The 20,975-nt window shown below is 45.1% G+C and overlaps 1 protein-coding gene across 1 annotated transcript; it reads left to right on the top strand.

The window, feature by feature from the left end:
• The first annotated feature begins 2,916 nt into the window (after positions 1 to 2,916).
• Positions 2,917 to 19,480, top strand: H3-4 (H3.4 histone, cluster member). The gene is made up of 3 exons (XM_023540338.2): positions 2,917 to 3,074; positions 17,587 to 17,790; positions 18,202 to 19,480. The coding sequence occupies exon 3, from the start codon at positions 18,965 to 18,967 to the stop codon at positions 19,373 to 19,375; it is 411 nt and encodes a 136-aa protein (XP_023396106.1). The 5' UTR covers positions 2,917 to 3,074; positions 17,587 to 17,790; positions 18,202 to 18,964; the 3' UTR covers positions 19,376 to 19,480.
• The last annotated feature ends 1,495 nt before the right edge of the window (positions 19,481 to 20,975 follow it).

Here is a 20,975-nt window from a genome sequence, read left to right as displayed (position 1 = left end):
AATCACAATGCTCCTTAGAAGCAAGGATGGCGAGACTTTATCTCTCTTACTTTGGACATGTCATTCAATCCCAGAAGAGGGACATTATGCTTAGTAGAGGGTCAGTGAAAAAGAGGGAGACCCTCAATCAAACGGGTTAACAGAGTGACTACAACAATGGGCTCAAGCATAGCAAAAATTGTGAGGTTGATGCAGGGCCAAGCAACAATTCATTTTGCTATACATGGGGTCACTGAGTTGGAGCCAACCAGACGCACCTAACAAGTAGAGCACGTGTGTCTTAAAGATAGAAGGGGATGGAAGAACCAAGATACCTAATATTCGGGAGACAATGAATGAACGTGAGGCATGTGGACACTAAGTATCCATGATCACTAAATATACCAGAGGTGTGAACACACTAGGTTTTAACTCAGCCACCCACTGGTGACACTTACTGTGTCCCCTTTGCAGCTTGGCCAGAAGAGCCTGTCCCTGAGTCTCTCCAACAAGCGTGCCATTGGCCCAGGGTACCTCCCTCCCAGGGCCCCTTTGCTTGCACCTGAACTCTGGTCCTCATAGCCACACTGCCAGCAGGAAAAACCAGCAGAGAGAAACAGGAGCTTACAGTCTCTGCTGCACTCCAGGATCAGGTGTGGCTTTTTACCCACTTACACCTATCCTAAATTCATTAACTTACCCCATTTCTTTCTCCTTCTCAATGTATGATTTAAAAATTGATTGAATAAACCGCGTGATTTGAACGTTTCGATTTGGTCTGTGAGCCCTTCTGTGCCATGACCTGGTGGTGTACTTGGAGGGCACCATAGCCTCAAGGTAATTTTCTACATATCACCTCCACTGGCCAGTGGTTCCACGCCACCTTAAGGCAAGTGTGTCCCCTACGTATTATTTTCCATCTCATCATCCTGTTTACTTCCTTCATAGCACTTACTATTGTGGGTAACTCATCTCTTGAGGATGACAAAGCTAAGCTTAAGGCCAACAGAGAAACCTTGTCTGGCTTGTTTTCCAAGGAAATGTCAGCACTTAAGATTGGGACCCACAGAAGGCTCTTGATAAATGTCTGTTGCAAACTGGAATGCCTGTGTGTGATGTCAAATGAACAATTTGGTGTTGGGTAGTATGTTTGTGAATGATAGACTCACCATACTTATATTTTAAAATGAGTTTTTAATTATATTTTTATATATTTTATTTTTATTATAATTATGTAAAATATTATTATACATTTTTGCATTATTTTAATGATAGCATTCATCGCTAGAGGTTGCGGTTCTGACCTGAGAAGCTTCACTACACAACCTCAAAGCACTTCAAGTCGCTGAGCAAATCCATCTGGTGGCATCACACTGAACTTCTAGGAAAAGACCCAGAGCTTTACTAGGGTCTTCCCTCCACTTCCGGGTCCACATCTCCTTCCACTCCCCAGCTCCTTTCCCCTCTTGCTTGCCCTCTCCCTCCATACAGGAGGCCTTTTCACTGTTCCTGGAACAGAAGATGTGCACTACCAGCTCTCAGGGTCTTCCACTGGCTGTTGCCTCTGGCGGCTCCCTTCAGTTCCTGTTCCAATCCCAGCCTCAGGAGGTCTGCCCTGACCAGCCTGTCCCAATCCCAGCCTCAGGAGGTCTGCCCCGACTAGCCTGTCCGACCCTGAAGCAGACAGTGTTTAACATACTGGTGTTGCCTTATGATGCCCCAGTGTGTGCAGAGTGGAGCTGCTCCACAGGGTTTTCTGTGACCTTTTGGAAGCAGATCACCAGGTTGCTCTTCTAAGTCACTTCTGGGTGGTTTTGAACTGCTAACCTTTTGGCTAATAGTTGAGCCCTTACTCGTTAAGCACCTGTTTAGCATATAAACCTCTAAAATCCTGTCCGTCTCCTGTGTACTGCTCATGGCCTTTCTGACTAGAATGGAAGCTCCAGGAGGGCACATTTCTGTCTGATGTGCTCACCCCCAAGGGCTTAGAACTATGCCTGGAACAAAGGAGATGCTAGGTGAAAGTCTGATGAATGAAAATAAAGAAAAATAAAGGATTCCTTCTCCCTTTAGTCAGAGGAGGCATAGTGAATAAAGGAAAACTTAAGCTTCGACGGCAAAATAGCCAGAGAGGGTTTAAAAACAAAAAGCCCTGGACTCCGGCTCATAGTGCCCTTCCTTATACGACAGGGTAGAACAGCCCCACAGGGTTTCCAAGGCTGTAAATCTTTACCGACGCAGGCTGCCACATCTTTCGGCCCGGGGAGCGGCTGGTGGTTTCCAGGCGGCTGGTGGGTCCCAACCGCCGACCTTTTGGTTAGCAGCCAAGCGCTTAACCACTGCGCTACCAGGGCTCCTCAGAGTGTCATTTCCCACCCCTCCAAACCCTCCTGTCCCGAAGCACTAAGCTGCTAATGCAGGCCCGCATTGGAATCCTTTTCCACAAAGGTCAAACGAGCTGTCTCTGGTTTGGTTTGGAAATAAGTTACCAAGCGGGTGGGGGGGCGGGGGGAGTTGAGGGCTACCCTGTCGCAGGCTCTGAGATGCCACGGAGAAATGGAAAAGGGATTTTGAAGGCCAAGACTCTTCAGGCTCAACACAGGCCACCATTCTCAACAGAGGGGAGACAGTGCATAGCTGTTTCTGTTGAAATGTGAAGACAAGCCAGGTCACCATTTCTATCCGGCTCCCCACGGATACCACGCAGGCGCTGGAAGTCTTTGGGCGTGACGGTGACGCGCTTGGGCGGGGAGGTCATGGCGCACAGGCTGGTGAGCGAAGAGCCCCTCCAGGTGAGCCTCGCTCGTTCTTGTGGCGCCACCTCGGCGGGGCTCGGTCTTGAGGTCTGATGCTCCCAGGACCCGGGAAGACAGAGCGCCAACCGGCGATTCGGCGGACTCCTGGGGGGGGGGGGCAGGGCTTGCGGGTCCGCGATGCTGGGGTGCAGCGGTGCCGGAGAGCAGGAGTGCTAGGGTGCAGCGGGCCCAGAGTGGAGGACGCTGGGGCGAGGTGTACTGCGATGCTGAGTGGTGCGGTACCGGGGCTCAGGGGACTGTTTAGTGCGGTTTCTCTTTGGCGCGCGCCATGGTGCCGAGGTGAGTTTTCGCGCCCTGATGCCGGGGTGAGTTTACGCGCCATGGACTGTGTGTAAATGTTAAAGCCTTGTCCTCCTTTGGAAGCCCTGGTGGTGCAGTGGTTAAGAGCTGCGGCTGCTAACCGAAAGGTGGACAGTTGGAGTGCACCAGGCGCTCCTTGGAAACTATGGAGCAGTTCTGCTCTGTCCTATAGGGTCGCTACGAGGGCGGAATCGACTTGACCGCAATGGGCTTTTTGGTTTTGAACTCCTTGATTTACATACAGTCAGTGATGTTTCCTGATTGGTAAATTCAAAACCTCTCTGCTCGACTGCGAGTTTCGCCCTATTTGTCTGTGAATACTACCCGCCTTTTTTGCGCGGGTACAGCGCGGCTCGGGGTCTCCTGCTCAGCGTGGTGCCTGCGCCTCCTTCGAGCTCAGGCTATCAAACTATTGATATTTATACATTTTATGCAATTGATTTCTTACAGAATTGTGTGTTTCCTAGGCATAACGGCAAAGGTTTATTCTTCCTACAAGTCGAGCGTTTTCTCCTTTGTTTGATCTTTCATAAAGCCCCCACTAGGGGGCGATGGGTTACTTAAAGTCTTGGTTCCTGTTCGCCCATCGATTTAATCCAACTATTGGTTTTTTTTATTGGTTGGGGTTGGTGGGTATTGTCAAAGCGGGGTGTACTGTCAAAGCCTCGCTTTTTCCTCGCCCCTTGTCAAATGCAAGGAGCCCTGGTGGCGCAGTGGTTAAGCGGTCGGCTCCTTGGTTCGAACCCACCAGCCTCTCAAGGGGAGAAAGATGGGGCAGTCTCCTTTGAAGGTTACAGCCTTGGAAACCCTGTGGGGCGGTTCTACTCTGCCCTTCAGGATCCTTATGAGTCCGGACCCACTCAGAGGCGATCGATTTGGTTTGGGGTCTCAAATGCACTTATTTTAGCCTCCTCTCTTTGTAATGTCCCTCAGCACTTCTGGATCTCTATTTTAAGGTTGTTGGCCTCTCAAACTTTTTTTTTTTTTTTAATTCTTTCCTGCTTATTCACATATTTCTATCTAAACTTTATAAACAACCATGTTGTTGTTAGGTGCCGTGGTGTCGATTTCCGATTCTTAGCGACCACATGTGACAGCAGAATTACCCAAGAGGATTTCTTAGGCTTTATCTTTTACGGAGCTGTGGTGGCGCAGTGGTTAAAGCGCTGGGCTGCTAACCAAAAGCTCGACGTTCCAATCCACTAGCCGCTGGGCGGAAGAAAGGCGTGGCAGGCAGCTTCCGTAAAGATTTACAGTCTTGGAAACCCCATGGGGCGAGTCTACTCTGTCCTATAGGGTCGCTGTGAGTCAGAATTGAATCCAGGGCGATGGGCTGTTTTGGCTTGGCTTAATCTTTAATCTTTAACAAAACACATCCCCAAGTGTATTTTCACAGCCAGGGCTGAACTGCCAACCTTTAAGTTAGCAGCTAAGGTCACTTAGCAATTGTGCTACCAGGGCTCCTACAAACAAGCATAAGCTTAATATACACATACAAACATATGGAAACCTGGTGGCCTAATGGTTAAGAACTATGGCTGCTAATCGAAAGGTCGGCAGTTCGAATCCACCAGGCGCTCTTTAGAAACTCTATGGCGCAGTTCTCCTCTGGCCTATAGAGTCGCTATGAGTCAGAATTGACTTGATGGCAATGTTTTCTTTTATACATACATATGTACATATGTGTATATACCCATAATATAATATATATCCATATACATTGTTAAAAATAATCAAAACACACAGAAATGAAAACACAAGATTTATTCCAAGCAGTCATTCTATATGAATGCAGGGAAATCACTTGTTTCTAAGAACAAATGGTTCAAAGTTGGGTAGTTACAATGATTTTAAAAAATAATAAACTTTTGGATTAGCTCATCATGTGATAATCAACTTACAAACTGCGGGAGCTCGAGTTTCCCTGTGTGAAAAAAATGGAGAAAAATGCTCCCAAGGACTGGAGATTTCATACGAGCTTTTTTTTTTTTTTTTAATGAATACAAGTACTTAGTGGTTACTGAGTTAGCATTAAAAAAATAACTCCTGAAAATTTGGCCTTTTACCTTTTGTAGCTATGAGACCTGTTGAGACCAAAATCAAGGAAGCACATAAAAGTCTTTTTCATTAAATTACGAGGTCATGGCTTTGTGTAAAAATGGCCTGACTGGACATCCGACCTCTAATTTTGCAAGGAGGAAGTAGAATTATGATCAACAGCCCAAGGCTGATTCCTGTGAGGCTGAGTCCGGCACGCCTCCACCCTCCAAGTGTCAACCAATTCCGACACCAGCCATCTCTCCCACGGGGCTCTCTACTTCTCTGCTGGGTTAGATAATTCGTTTCAATGGTCACGCAGAACTCACAGACCACACTCATTATTATGGAATTTATTAGGGAAGTAACAGGTTACAACTCAGGTTCCGGAATGCTCAGGATACAGCATTTCAATCAGGACAGTCTCTTCTCAGCCTGGGAAGGCAGGCCTCTCCCTGGCCGTTGGCCCCTCTGCCTGGCTTTTGCCCTGCGGGGGCAAGTGTTACAAAGCTCTTTTAGCTGGCCAGTAGGTGCCCAGAGGTGTCTCTCTCTCTCTCTCTCCCCCCCACTTTGCAGGATGGCAAAACTGACCAATCCCCTTGTTACGTTTCCATACACCTTATTTGCACGGTCCCACCCCCACAAGGGGTTATTAGCAAGCTATCCAATCCTTGGTGGGCCACAAACACCTCCTTTGCATAGTCTCACCAGTCATTTTGGTGGGAGTTACAAAGACTATGGCTAGAAGGGCCCCTCCCAATCATTTTACAGTTGGAAACAGTCATTGACAGTTAGTCCTTCAGTAGGGCAAAGAGTCCTCAGGGTGAGGTTATTCAGATACCAGCCACTCAGGTGTGCTGCAGGTGTCCACCTGATCTGGTCAGATTCTCTAAAAATTATCTTGACTTTACCCTTTCTGGCCTCTGATAAAATTTAACTGAGATTTTTTCCTTGCTCTGAGCCTCACGTCGTATCAGCATAGCAAAACCTTTAAGGGGCTTGAGGTTTGGCCACTGTGGTTGAGTCCAGCAGTGCCTCCCCTTTACTCCACTCTTTCACACTTACAGCTTCTGCAATTACAGACTTTGCAATCACAGTTAACCCTGTTAACAATCATTACTCACAGCTGAATCATATGATCCAATCAGTATCTTCCCCCACCCTCTCTACCCCAGACCTATGAGGAAAAAAATGAATCTATTAGTAGGGATCCTCCCTTGTGCCCGGCATTCTGAGTGTAAGCACACCCATGAAAGCCTTAAGCCAGCCACATCATGCCTTTTCTCCCTCCGTTTTAGATAGCCAATTTCTAAACTTCCCGTCCCTATCAAACCAGTACTCTGAGGAGACAAACATGTGCTTTGATTGAAGAATCTTTTGTTCTGGTTGTAATTTTCTTTTTTTTAATTGTGCTTTAGGTGAAAGTTTACAGCGCAAATTAGTTTCTCGTTCAAAAATACATACGCAAATTGTTTCGTGACACTGGTTGCAGTTCCCAGAATGTGTCAGCACTCTCCCGCTTCACTTTTCCACCCTGGGTTCCCCATGTCCATTCGTCCAGTTTTCCTCTCTCTTCCTGCCTTCTCGTCTTTGCTCTTGGGCAGGTGTTGCCAATTGGTCTTGTATACTTGATTGAACTAAGAAGCATGTTCCTTGACTGTGTTGTTATTTGTTCTATAGGCCTGGCTAATCTTTGGCTGAAACGTGGACTTCAGGAGTGGCTTCAGTTCCGAGTTAACATGGTGTTGAGGCCATAGTCTCAGGGGTTTCTCCAGTCTCTGTCAGACCAGTAACTCAGGTTTTTTATTTTTTGTGAATTTGAATTCTGTTCTACATTTTTCTCCTGCTCTGTCTGGGACTCTCTATTGTGATTCCTGTCACAGTGATTGGTGGTGGTAAGTGGGTACCACCTAGTTCTTCGGGGTCCAGGCTGGTGAAGGCTGTGGTTCATGTGGTCCTTTATTCCTTTGGACTAATCATTTCCTTGGGTCTTTGGTTTTTTTCATTTTCCTTTGGTCTGGAAGGGATGGGACCGATAGATGTATCTTAGATGGCTGCTTGCAAGCTTTAAAGACCCCAGACGCCACTCACCAAAGTAGGATGTAGAACATTTTCTTTATGAACTACGTTATACCAATTGACCTAGATGTCTCCTGAGACCATGGTCCCCAGCCCTCAGCCCCAGTAACTCGGTCCCTCAAGGTGTTTGGATGTATCCGGTAAGCTTCTATGACTTTGCATTGGTTAAGTTGTGCTGACTTCCCCTATATTGTGTGTTGTCTTTCCCTTCATTAAAGTTAATACTTGTCTACTACCTCACTAGTGATTCCCCTCCCCACTCTTCCTCTCCCTCGTAACCAACAAAAATTGCTTTTTTCTCTGTGTAAACTTTTTCTCGAGTTTTTATAATAGCGGTCTTATACAATATTTGTCCTTTTGTGGTTGACTTATTTCACTCAGCATAACGCCCTCTGAATTCATCCATGTTGTGAGATGTTTTGCTGATTCATCGTTGTTCTTTATTGTTGCACAGTTTCCAGTGTGTGTATGTACCATAATTTGCTTATCCATTCATCTGTTGATGGGCACTTAGGTTGTTTCCATCTTTTTGCTGTTGTGAGTAATGCTGCAGTGAGCATAGGTGTGCATATGTCTATTCGTGTAATGGCTCTTATTTCTGTAGGATATATTCCTAGGAGTGGGATTGCTGGATCACATAGTACTTCTATCTCTAACTTTTTAAGGAGGTGCCCTATCATTTTCCATACTGGTTGGACCATTTTACATTCTCACCACAGTGCATAAGAATTCCAATCTGCCCACAACCTCTCCAACATTTGTCGTTTTCTGTTTTTTTGATTTGTGCCAGTAATGTCGGGGTGAGATGGTATCTCATTGTAGTTTCGATTTGCATTTCTCTAATGGCTGGGGATCACAAGCATTTTCTCATGTGTCTGTTAGCTGCCTGAATGTCTTCTTTGGTGAAGTCTGTTCATATCCTTTGCCCATTTTTTAATTGCATTATTTGTCTTTATGTTGTTGAGGAATTGAAGTATTCCATAGATTTTAGAGATTAGACCTTTGTCGAATATGTCATAGCCAAATTTTTTTTTCCCGATTCGTAGGTTCTCTTTGTACTCTTTTGGTCAAGTCTTTTGACGAGCTTTAGTGTTTAATTTTTAGAAGATGCCAGTTATCTAGTTTATTTTCTGTGTTTGTACATTGTTAGTTTTGGTTTATCTTCTATTTATGCAATGTATTAGGGTCTCTAGCACTGTCCGTATATTCTATTCCATGATCTTTATCATTTTAGATTTTATATTTAGGTCTTTGATCCATTTTGGGTTAGTTTTTGTGTATGGCGTGAGGTATGGGTCCTATTTCATTTTTTATAGTTGGATATCCAGTTTTGCCAGAACCATTTGTTGTAAAAAACTGTCTTTCCTCATTTAATGAACTTTGGTCCTTTTCAACGATCAGCTGACCATAGGTGGATGAATTTACATCTGGGTTCTCGATTCTGTTCCATTGGTCTATGTGTCTGTCATTGTACCGTATCAGGCTGTTTTGACTACCGTGGCTGTAGAGTAGGTTCTGAGATCAGGTAGCGTGGGCCTGCTACTTTGTTCTTTTTCTTCAATAATGCTTTGCTTATCTGGGTCCTCTTTCTTTTCCTTATAAAGTCAGTGATTAGTTTTTCCATCTCATTAAAGAATGCTGTTGGTATTTGGATTGGAATTGGATTCTATCTGTAGATTGCTTTGGGTAGAATTGACATTTTCACATCTTCCTATCCATGAGCATGGTATGTTTTTCCATTTATGTAGGTCTCTTTTGGTTTCTTGCAATAGTGTTTTATAGTTTTCTTTGTATAGGTCTTTTACATCCCTGGTTAGATTTATATCTAAGTATTTTATCTTTTTAGGGGCTATTATAAATGGTACGGAAACCCTGGTGGCATAGTGGTTAAGAGCTACAGCTGTTAACCAAAAGGTTGGCAGTTTGAATCCACCAGGCACTCGGAAACTCTATGGGGCAGCTCTACTCTGTCCTATAGGGTTGCTATGAGTCAGAATTGACTTGACAGCAACGGGTTTGGTTTTTGGTGTTTTTTTTTTTTTTTAATAAATGGTACTGTGTTCCTGATTTCCTTTTCAAAGTTCTCTTCCTTGGTGTATAGGAATCCAACTGATTTTCGTATGTTGATTCTGTATCCTGCTGCTCTGCTGAATCTTTCTATTGGTTCCAGTAGTTCTCTTGTGGAATTTTTGGGGTTCTTTATGTACATAGTATCATATCATGTCCAAACAGAGATAGTTTTATTTCTTCCTTACCAATTTGGATGACCTTTATTTCTTTTTCTTGCCTTATTGCCCCAGCTAGGACTTCTGCACAATATTAAATAGGAACGGTGATAAAGGGCATCCTTGTCTTGTTCCCATTCTCGGCGGAATGCTTTCAGCCTCTCTCCATTGAAAATGGTGTTGGCTGTTGGTTTTGTATAGATGTCCTTTATTATGTTAAGAAAATTTCCCTTCTATTCCTATTTCAATTGAGAGTTTTTAATCAGGAATAGGTGTTGTATTTTATCAAATGCCTTTTATGCATCAATTGAGATGATCACGTGGTCTTTTCTTTTGTTCTATTTATGTGGTGGATTACATTGATTTTCTAATGTTGAACCATCCTTGCATACTTACTATGAATCCCACTTGGTTGTGATATATTATTTTTTTGATATGTTGTTAAATTCCATTGGCTAGAATTTTATTGAGAATTTTTGCATCTATCTTCATGAAGATACTGGTTTGTAATTTTCCTTTTTGTGATGTCTGCCTGGCTTTGGTATCAAGGTTATGCTGGCTTCATAGCATGAATTTAGGAGTATTCTTTCCTTTTCTATGCTCTGAGATAGTTTGAGCAGTACTTGCGTGAGCTCTTCTCTGAATGTTCTGTAGAATTCTGCAGTAAAGTTGTCCAGGCCAGGGCTTCTTTTTGTTGGTTGTTTCTTTTATTACCTTCTCAATCTCTTTTCTTGTTATGGATCTGGTTGGAACTTTGACCATCTACATCCAAAGCAAAGTCCAGTCCAGTGCAAGCCATCAAATTGCAGCAATCTTCACCAGTTCATGGTGTTAAACAGCTTTCTCTTCATTCAATTGGATTCTGGTCAGCTCAGAACTAGCTGTCCAAGCTAGGTCAATAGGTAGCAGCTGTAGACTCAGGAGTCCATACACCTTCCTGCCCTTCAGATCTGTCAGCCTCTTCTCTCTCTCATCCCTAGCTCCCATGGGCTAGGTCAACGGGCACTAGTGGAACATGTCCAAATTCAGCCCGTCTCTCTTTTTTTGGGGGGGGGGCACCTCCCGCACCTCCACTGATGAGTAGTCCCAGGTGGTCACCGCAAGCCATCTACTTGCAGGCTCCCTTTAACTTTCAGTCCTGGAAGGGGGTTCTTCTGATGGGCACTGGCTTTTCCTGCCTCAATGCACCCAAAGGTAAACCGCTTAATTGCTCAAAATTCAAAAAGCAAAACAGTCATTTTTTTCTGCAGATCCTTCTTTCAAATGCAAATCTTTGTAGGTCTATGTGTCTTTTCAAATGGAAAATTTCTGGGTGGGGCCCGGGTTTTCAACCTAAGGCCCTGGTACTGTATACACAGGGCTACTGCATTCAAACCAACAGCCTGTGTTTCCTTCAGGCAAATTCACTTTTAGCATATCCAATCAAGTATTGATTTAAGGCACAGTTACACACTCTCTGTTATCTATAATACCCAATATTCATTTCTATCATACATTAGTGGGAAGTGGGTTTTCGGGATCATACATTTAGATCTGCTTTACTTTTTTTTACAACACTAGGTAGGAGAAACACTCATTATCCATAGCACATTCAAATAAACACATAACTCTTTTTAAAAGCATTCCAGTTTCATCTTGACAATCTTCCCATGCATATGCATATGGCCTTGGGCCTCTGGCTGGGTTGAACCAGTAGACCTTGGCCCCCTATCAATTTTCTTGTGTAATAAGCCTGGCTTTTGCCCCAAGCCGTTCCAGATATGGCTTTTCTCCCCTCAACTACAGCATAACATCTCTCACTTTCCTTTCAGCCATTACAGATAACAACCAAAGTAACCATCTAAGAATCAAAAATTTCATTTCCCAAGCTCCTTCGTCCTTTCTCTTCCTAAGGCCCATGCTTTCATGAGTCCAGAGCTGTTGCAACAATCCCTGATTCTGACATCAACTGTAAAAATAGCATGGTGGGGGCGTCTGACCTCTTCAAGCTTCACAAGGAGGAAGGAGAATCAGAATCAATAGGAAGAATCGTAGGAACCCAAGGCTGGTTCCTATGAGGCTGAGGTCAGACACACCTCTACTCTTCTGACCAATTCTGACACCACCCATTCCCCCCACAGCCCTCTACTTCTCTCCTGGGTTTAATAATTCATTGTAATGGCCACACAGAACTCACAGACCACACTCAGTATTATGGAGTTTTTTAGGGAAGTAACAGGTTACGATTCAGGTTCAGGAACATTCAGGATACAGTTCTTCAATCAGAACAGCCTATTCTCAGCTACGCTGCAGGCAGGCCTCTCCCTAGCCCTCGGCCTCTCAGCCCCTTGGCCTGGCCTCTGCCCTACTCAGGCAAGTACTGCAAAGGTCTTTTAGCTCTGCCAGTAAGTGCCCAGAGGCACCCCACTCCACCAGCAAACCCTGGCCTGAAGGCACTCAGCTCTCTTGCTCCATGGGCTAGGAATTCCACCACGCAGTCTCCTGCTGGTCTCTTGGTTCTGTTGCCTCTCTCTGTCTCCCATGTTACAGCTTCTTTCTCTCCCTTCAAGTCTAGAAAAACTGACCAATCCCTTTGTTAGGGTTCCATACACCTAATTTGCATGGTCCCACCCCCCACAAGGTTGCCATGCACCTTATTTACATTACTAGCAAGCTCTCCAATCCCACTGATGGGTCGTGAGCATCTAATTTGCACCAGTCATTTAGTGGGATTTACGAAAACTACAAAAACTAAACCCATTACCATTGAGTTGATTCTGACTCATAGTGACCCTATAGGATGAGCAGAACTGCCCCCTAGGGTTTCCAAGGAGTGGCTGGTAAATTTGAACTGCTGACCTTTTGGTTAGTAACCATAGCTCTTAACCACTGAGCCACTAGGGCCCTATTAAGTAATTCACTGCACTGCAGTTTGTTATTGACTACTCTTTTCTAGCCAGAAAAGACAAATTTACAATGCTGCAGGGCAGTTCCTGGAGAAAAAGACAATACGATTTCAATTTTGTGTTCATGGGTAAGAGAAATCCCTTGAAATCAAAATAAGACATTGATTATTAATTTTTATTCATCAACAGTTAATGTCCTTGGCTGCTAACCAAAAAGTTGGAGGTTCCAGTCCACCCAGCAGCACCTCAGTAGAATGGCCTGGTTATCTAGTTCTGGAAAGTCAGCCACTGAGAACCATAGGGAGCACAGTCCTACTCTGACCCTTGTGGGCCCGCCACGAGTCCCACCCTGACCCGCGCGGGCCCGCCACGAGTCCCACCCTGACCCGCGCGGGCCCGCCACGAGTCCCACCCTGACCCGCGCGGGCCCGCCACGAGTCCCACCCTGACCCGCGCGGGCCCGCCACGAGTCCCACCCTGACCCGCGTGGGCCCGCCACGAGTTGGCACTGACTCCGCAGCAACCGCTCTGTTTTGTTTTCTATTTATACGGCTTACATTTAAATGATGGCTTAGGTGTATCTAACATCTGATTGAATTAAAGAGCACATTTAAATAAATAGCTGCCAGTTCAACTCTCTAATTGGATACAACAGCCACAGGATGTCAGCCAACTGGAACGCAAACACCAGCCTATCTCCTCCGGTGGGCCTTCACCAAGTCCTCTCCCACCCCCAAAGATCTCCTGAATAGAGCAGGGTTACTCACAACAATGGGAAATCTATAAATATCACTCACAACACTGATTTAAAAAAAAAGACCCAAACAACTCAATAGTTAATAGAGAGTATTTTGGGTAATATTGGATAGTCATCCTTTTTCAGTAAATAGTAAATGTATAGTAAAATAGCAATAAATTAATTCCTTATCCTGATAAACACAAGTAACTCTCAAACAAAAACTCAGCATCAGTGTAACCGTGAGATGCATCATTCCCGAACTCAGAAATGTGACAAGAAGTCCATATTTACCTCCAGTGTTAATTTTATTTTGGAACATTAGAGAATGTACTAAAAGATATTTCACTATTTAAAAAGAAAAAAAAAGTAGGGGCAAGTGGAACACTTTTCGGATTATTTGGTTGTAGTTAGTAGTGTTTCCAGAAGTGTGGCCCCAGTTCCAACAGCATTGTAACACTTGAGGGTGACCCTATAAGTCAGAATCATGAGAACTTGATAGAAATGCAAATTCTTGAACCCACCCCAGGCCCAGGAGTCCCTGGGTAGTGCAAAAACTTATGCTCTGGTTTACTAGTCAAAAGGTTGGCAGTTCAAACCCGCCCAGAGGCACCTAGGAAGACAGGCCTAGTAGTCTGTTTCTGAAAGGTCGCCCCCTTGAAAGCCCTATGGAGCAAGTCTACTCTGCACACGTGGGGTCCCCAGGAGTCAGAATGTTTCTAAAGCAATTAACAACAACAATAACACAATTTTAAAGACCTTTATAAGGTCTCTTTCAGAAGGGGGATTTTTTTTTTTTTTTTTTACGTAATCAAGGACATAATAAGGTCAACATAAGCCATAAAAAAGTTTTATTTGGTAAAAGCCAGAATTTTTGCTATCGGGCAGATTACAGAGCCCTGGTGGCACACCGGTTAAGAGCTTGCCTGCTAACCAGAAAGTAGGCAGTTCAAATCTACCAGCTGCTCCCTCAAAATCCAATTCTCGTCTGTTCAATAGGGTTGCTATGAGTTGGAATCAACTCAACGGGAACAGGTTTGGTTTTTGTGGGTTAGGCAGATTACACAGAAGGTAAAGAATAACCTTTTATGACTTTTTATTAAGAGCAGACCAATAATCTAAGAAAATCTTGTCATTTTAACACACAGAAAGCCGAACTGTAGTTTTGCATCAGTATAACAATTGATACTAAAGAAAGTACAAGGTCTTTTTAAAAATCTTATGTATAAACCCAACAAAACCAAGCCAGCTTTGGCCAAAGCAGATAAAATACCTTTTCCATGAATCTTTAGTGCCTTTCTATACACATTTAGTGTTTGTCCTTCACTACCTTCTTTCTCATTCTGGAACAGCCAATCATTTTACTTTAGGACGAATCTATCTTCTCTTTTCCCCTTAATCAACAAAACCCATCTCATTGCCTTGCATACAAAGTTGTACCCATCTGTGACTATTGCTCCAAATAGAGTCTCATCAGTGTATATAATAATTATAACTTTTAACCAAAGTAACTTCTGTTTCACAGAGAAAACTGGGGAGTGGAAAACTGTGAATGTTACTCACCAGCATCTTTGTGGTCCAGCAGAGCTCACGGACACACAGAATACCCAACTTTCTACAGCTAGATCCATCATTCGTATAAATACTCAAAGTTGCACGATGAATGCCCTCACTAACAGAGCCAATGATAGCCTCTCGGTAGCATACAAAAAGAAGCAAAAGCATGTAAACTTAAAATTATCAATGGTAATCAGCCATTTGGTATTTTCTTACTTAAGAATGACCTAGGCATCTGTCCAGTGACTATCCACTGTTAACTCAGTTTCGTATCAGTCTCTATTAGCTTTCTGTTGCTGCTGTAGTGAATTACCACAAACTTAGTGGCGTAAAACAACGCAAATTAATTTTCTTACAGTTCTGGATGTCAGAAGTCTGAAATGGTCTCACTGGGCTAAAATCAATGTGTAGCAGGGCTGCCTTCCTTCTGGAGGCTGTAGAGAAGAATCTGGTTCCTTGCCTTTTCAAACTTCTAAAAGCTGCCATATTGCTTCTCTGTGGCCCCATTCTTCTATCTTCAAAGCCAGCAATGGCAGGCTGAGTCCTCCCCACAATGTATCACTCTGACCTCCTCTTTTTCCTCCACCTTCCACTTTTTGGACTTTGTGATTACGTTGAGCCCACCTAGATAAGCCAGCATCCTGCTTTCGTCGAGTGGATCCTGACTCATGGCAGCCCCATGTGTGGCAGAATAGAGCTGTTCTGTAGGTTTTTTTTTTTTTTTTTTCTGTAAGTCTTTACGGAAGCAGGCCTTTCTTCTGCAACAGCTGGTGTGTTTGAACCACCAACTTTTAGGTTAAAAACAAACAAACTCATTGCCATCGAGTCGATTCCGACTCCTAGTGACCCTATAGGTTGGTAGTTGAGTGCAAACCATTTGCTCCACCCAGGGTCCTAATTCAGCATAAGCTCGCTATTTTAAGGTCGGTTGATTAACAGCTTTGATTCCATCTGCTACCTTTTCCATGTAACCTAATCCAGGGGTTAGGATGTGAACATTCTGCCTACCCCTCAGCCTAAGGTGTTAAGTGATCTAAACACCTTGGAAATTGTCTTCAAGTTGGCATACTACAAAACATAATTGCTATTGAAGTAAAATTTTTTTAGAATAATAAAAAAGCTTGGTTAAACACAAGATTATATTTTTCATAACCTTAAACAATGAATAGAGTTGATGCTAGTTTGTTTGATTAGTAAACCTATATAAATTTAGGAAGAACATGACCAACTAGAAATATGTATGTTTGTATTCTATTTAACAATGATAAATCAGAGAAGACATAGCTATTTTTATTAAGCCAAAATTATTAAACTAGTCTTGTTTGCCAAAGATTTACCTAACTTATTTGAACCTGAATTCTTCGAATGTTTCTGAGTTGGTTTCTGTAAGAATACTTCTTAAAAAAAAATCTAGCTCATTGAAAGTCTTAGAAGTTTAGTTTTCTCATTTTCTGGGAATTTTGAAAATGTCCTATTTACTTATATAAATAGAACATTCAGTTGTCTGTATAAGCCAGTGACCTTGAAAACCCTATGGGGCAGTTCTACTCTACCCTACAGGGTTGCTATTAAGTCAGAATTGACTCGACGGCAACGGGTTTTTATAAGCCAATGAAAATAGAGCTTTTTAATTTAAGAGATTTCATAACCACATTTGTAATGCCATCAGAGGTAGGAAACACACTGAAAAAAAAAGAGAGATAAAGGTCTTTCCCAGTTACAGACACAGTGACATGCAGACAGAGAGCAAAAACGCTTATAGCTTCAAGTCTAAAATATCAGCCATGGATCAAGAGTAAATCCAGTAACACAAAACTCAGCTGTGCAGATATTCCCTTCCCTATGGTACAAAATTCTTAATCGATTTGTTCTCAAAATAGACAGAAAGGACTAAAAAACCAAGATTCTCTGATGTCTCTCAAGAGATTAGATCTCAATAAACCATTACTCCATGTACAGAGATCATCGGGTGATCACACCACAAACCAAAATTCCCAACAGAGAATAACTTAACAGCCAAAAGCAAACACAAAATTTGTACCAAAGAAGAAAGTAGAAAGAGAAACAGAGTCAGCAAAGTTCTATTGCTGCTTTGAATTCACCTCTGGCACCAAGACAGGACACGCGTGGGCCTAAGCCACCCTCGAGATGCACTTCAGTATGACAAAGTTTACCTGGCTCTCGTGGGGAATCCATTGGGTGTCTTGGTAGAAGACCTCCAGAACTGTTAAAAGGTCATTTTCAGAAAAAGGTAAATGTTTTGGTCAGAGTGATACTTGGAGACCTGGTTGTTTAACATTAATGGCACGCAGGTGGAGGCAAGCCAAGAGGTTGGTGTCTCAGAAGTCAAGAGAAGAGAGTATTTTAAGATGAGGGGAGAGATCAGTTATGCTACTTGCTGGCAAGATCTGACCACAAGGAGGTCTTTAGGGACCTTGACGTTTCTGTCAAGCTTCTGTGGCATGCTGGGGGAGGAAGCTGGCTGAGAGAGAATTCCAGCGAGAATGGGAAGACAGGATTTAGAGTCATAGAAACAAGACTTTTGAGGCGTTTACTGTAAAAGGTGTCAGAAAAATGGGGTATCAGTTGGAAGCGTATGTTGAGTCCGGAGTAGAAGGGTTTTTCCCCTAATAACTTCACTGCTAACTTAACTGTACTCGTTAGCTTCTGGAGCCTTGAGAAGCTGCAGCTGATGATCACTTCATGTAATACACCATTCATCCTTACCTGTAAAAGCCCTGCCTCCACCCTTACAGGGAGCTCATAAAATCAAGACAGATCCAGCCTGGCTGTCACTCAAGCTAAGGAGAAAAAGAAGTTTTTAAATTTGAAATACTACAGCATGTGTGTTTGCTGATGGGAATTATCCCCTAGAAAAGGGAAAATTAACAGTGACCAGGACCAACGAGGTATGACTCCAAAATCTCAAAGAACTTTAAACAAAATATTAACACAGCTCTTTATTTCCTTAGTTGTACAAACAAATACAAGGAGCAACGAGAGCAATGAAAAGGCATTCGAGGTGGGGGCGTGCTTCCCTCGGCAGCAGCGTGGGAGCTGCATAGTGCTGGGCCTTGCACACAACCAACACAACCTCATCTATAGAATATGTGTGCCCTGGACAAGCCAGTGCCTTGGGCAGAACGTTTATATCTGAAGCTGCCTTGAATTTACAGGTGAAATACCTCTTGGGAAATTATTTTTCAGTGATATTTTTCTCCAGCCTTGGTTCATCCGTGGGTAGAAGAAACCCAAGGGGACTCACCCCGACACGGAAAACAAACTGTTAGCTTTGCATGTAATATAGATTATGGTATCCAATCCTGCCGAGGGAGGCGGGTGGACGGCAGGGGTGGTGTACACTGTTGTCGTTAGTTGCCGTGGGGTGCGGCCTCCCACTCATGGTGACTCCATGTGTTCAGAGCAGAACTGCTCCATAGGGTTTTCAAGGCTCTGACCTTTGGGAAACGGATCGCCAGGCCTCACTTCTGAGGTGCCTCTGGGTGGGTTCAGACTGCCAACCTTTCGGCTAGTAGTTGAGCACACCACCAGGGATGCCCCCTAATACCCTTTTATTGTTTGTTCAGTGCTGCTCAAAGTCCCCGAGAATCACCACAAAACGAAACCTCTGCTGCCTAGAAAAGGTGAGGCCTCAGATACGGGCCAAACTCAGAGGGCTGTCTCAAGTCCGGGTCCCATTACAGAGAAAGCCCCTCTGCAGCTCCTGAGCCCCGCGTTGGAAGATCACGGTGAGTGCCTGGTGATACCCAGAGATCCACACTACAGACCTTCGGGACTGACTGGCAGGTCTGGCGAGAACTTGTCCGGACTCTCCCATCCAGGAAGGCCCCGAGAACATGAACCAGGTCACCTGGGCAGACACCGCGCTCATGCACCACGAGCCGTCCTACTCTGGCCCTGACATGGGAAGGGAGGCAGCAATGCTGTGTCATAGCCAGGCAAGGGCTGACCGCAGAAGCATTGGGTTCTAGAAGGTTCTCCCAGCCATGGCCGAGGGGGAGGTGAGGGGAGAGGGGGACATGCTGACAGGAAAGGATCGGAAGCTGCGTGGGGGAGAACGAAGACGTAGGCGCTCCGAGGCCGCACCCAGCGCTCCCTGCTCCCTCCGATTACAGGTTACAAGCCAGCAGGCGACCGGCGAACCACCACCATTAGGGATGGAACGCAGAATGGCTATAGGCTAGCGGACTAGCCAATCCCAATGCAGCATTCCATGGCACGCGCTTGCTCGGGCCTCTCGTCCAATCAGAACACGGCAGCCTCTATAAATACGGGTCGCTGAGGCCACCGCTCCGTGAGCGGTTCCCGGCAGTCGGGTGGTGGCCAGGTATGGCTCGCACCAAGCAGACTGCTCGCAAGTCCACCGGCGGGAAAGCGCCTCGCAAGCAGCTGGCCACCAAAGTGGCCCGCAAGAGCGCCCCGGCTACCGGCGGCGTCAAGAAGCCGCACCGCTACCGGCCGGGCACCGTGGCGCTGCGCGAGATCCGCCGCTACCAGAAGTCCACCGAGCTGCTGATCCGCAAGCTGCCCTTCCAGCGCCTGGTCCGGGAGATTGCGCAGGACTTCAAGACCGACCTGCGCTTCCAGGGCTCGGCCGTGGTGGCGCTGCAGGAGGCCTGCGAGGCCTACCTGGTGGGGCTGTTCGAGGACACCAACCTGTGCGCCATCCACGCCAAGCGTGTCACCATCATGCCCAAAGACATCCAGCTCGCGCGCCGGCTCCGCGGGGAGCGGGCCTAAGGCCTGGCAGAGGCCGTGGAGACTGCGTCTCTATCGAACCAAAGGCTCTTTTCAGAGCCACCCATCTTCTGTGAAAAAGTTGCTGTAAAAATTTGGAGTTATTCAATTTTGGAGAGTTCTACTTATGCTAGTTGGAGCCCAGGTGGCGTAGCGGTTGAGAGCAAGGCTGTTAATCAAAAGGTCGGCGGTTGCAATCCGCCAGGCACTCCGTGGAAACCCTGTGGGGCAGTTCTACTCTGTCTTACAGGGCCACTGTGAGTCGGAATCGACGAGACGGCAATGGTTTTTTGTTTTTGTTTTTGTTTTTTTTTAAGCTTGTTAGACTACTAACCTAAAGGTTGGTAGCTCTAAACGCACCCAGAAGCACCTCGGAAGACAGGCCTGGTGATCTGCTTCCAAAAGGTCGCAGTCTTGAAAGCCCTGTGGAGCAGCTCTGCTCTGCGCGTGGGATTGCCAGGAGTTGGAGTCCACTCTGAGGCAGCCAGCCACAATTCCCTAAATTCCCTCTTCATCTGCCAACTAGACCACATCACACACTGGGTCTGACCATGAGAGATGTCCAGAGCCCTCCCACTGTGCTGTGTAATATCCAGGCAATGGAAGAAAATATGGAACGCTGGGTGCCAAAAAGGAGAGGGGAAGAGGGAGAGGCTGCCTTCATAATTTCTGTCAGTACTGTGTTCCCCCACCCCAAATAAACATGAGCGTTGAAAGGAGTGTTGTACAAAGGCAGCTTCCAGGTAGTCCCCAGGTTGCCATCCCTAACCCTTCCTGTATAGAAAGTGGGCCAAAGCCTCTGGAATCAGGGATAATGTGGGCCCCAGAGACAAAATGCTAGACTCATCATGTGCACAGCAGCCAGGTTTTAGGGACATTCTGATCGACGACCAAACCTACAGCTGGTTTAACAACATCGTTTTGTTAAAATAAATCTTGTTTAATAATAGGAAGTTAAGGTTGGTACTTCTGACACTCAGTTTGAGGGAAAAATCAGTTGGTGTGATAAGCAGTAAGATCCAGAGCTAATCCCTTGGGTGCCTATCTGGTGTTAGAAGGGGGGGGGTCCCCTTCAAAAAAAAAAAAATTCAGAAACACATTTACAGTGGCTGAGCAGATCCAGGCTGAAATCATTTAATATTCTATTATTGGAACATAAATATTAATATTGCAAGTCAGAAGGTCAGCCCAGACGCAAGGGGTGGGAAATGGGCTCCACTTTTCATGAGGAAGAGCTGCCAGCTTTCACTGCGGAGGACATGGGTAGAGGGGGGTGGAAACATGGTGGTTTTCCCAATCTACCACGAGCTGATTCTTTTCGGAAGTTTTGAATGGTTTGCCACTTCTCAGGTACCTTGTTCCCCGGTGTGGCAGGCCATCTCTTAGAGGGCTACCTACCCCCAATGAATCCCACCTCCTGGAATTCACACCCTTGTGTAGGGGAGGGTGGGCTGGACCTAGTGACTCACTTGTAAGGAAAAAATAGAACAAAAACGATGGGATATCACTTCTGATATTAGTTTACCTGTGGCTTTCTGGCTGTCTCTTCCCCCGAGGGAGCATGTTACGGTGCTATTATCCCCGCTATAGAAGAGGCCCACAC

The sequence above is a fragment of the Loxodonta africana genome, chromosome 2 (genome assembly GCF_030014295.1).
Source record: "Loxodonta africana isolate mLoxAfr1 chromosome 2, mLoxAfr1.hap2, whole genome shotgun sequence".
Taxonomy (NCBI): Eukaryota; Metazoa; Chordata; class Mammalia; order Proboscidea; family Elephantidae; genus Loxodonta; species Loxodonta africana.
The sequence above is the reverse complement of the archived record's forward strand: the minus strand, read 5'-3'. Positions and strand labels throughout refer to the sequence as shown.

Bases quoted from the DNA above. Each gene is read 5' to 3' on its own strand.
- H3-4 (XM_023540338.2), top strand. From the start codon at position 18,965: ATGGCTCGCACCAAGCAGACTGCTCGCAAGTCCACCGGCGGGAAAGCG.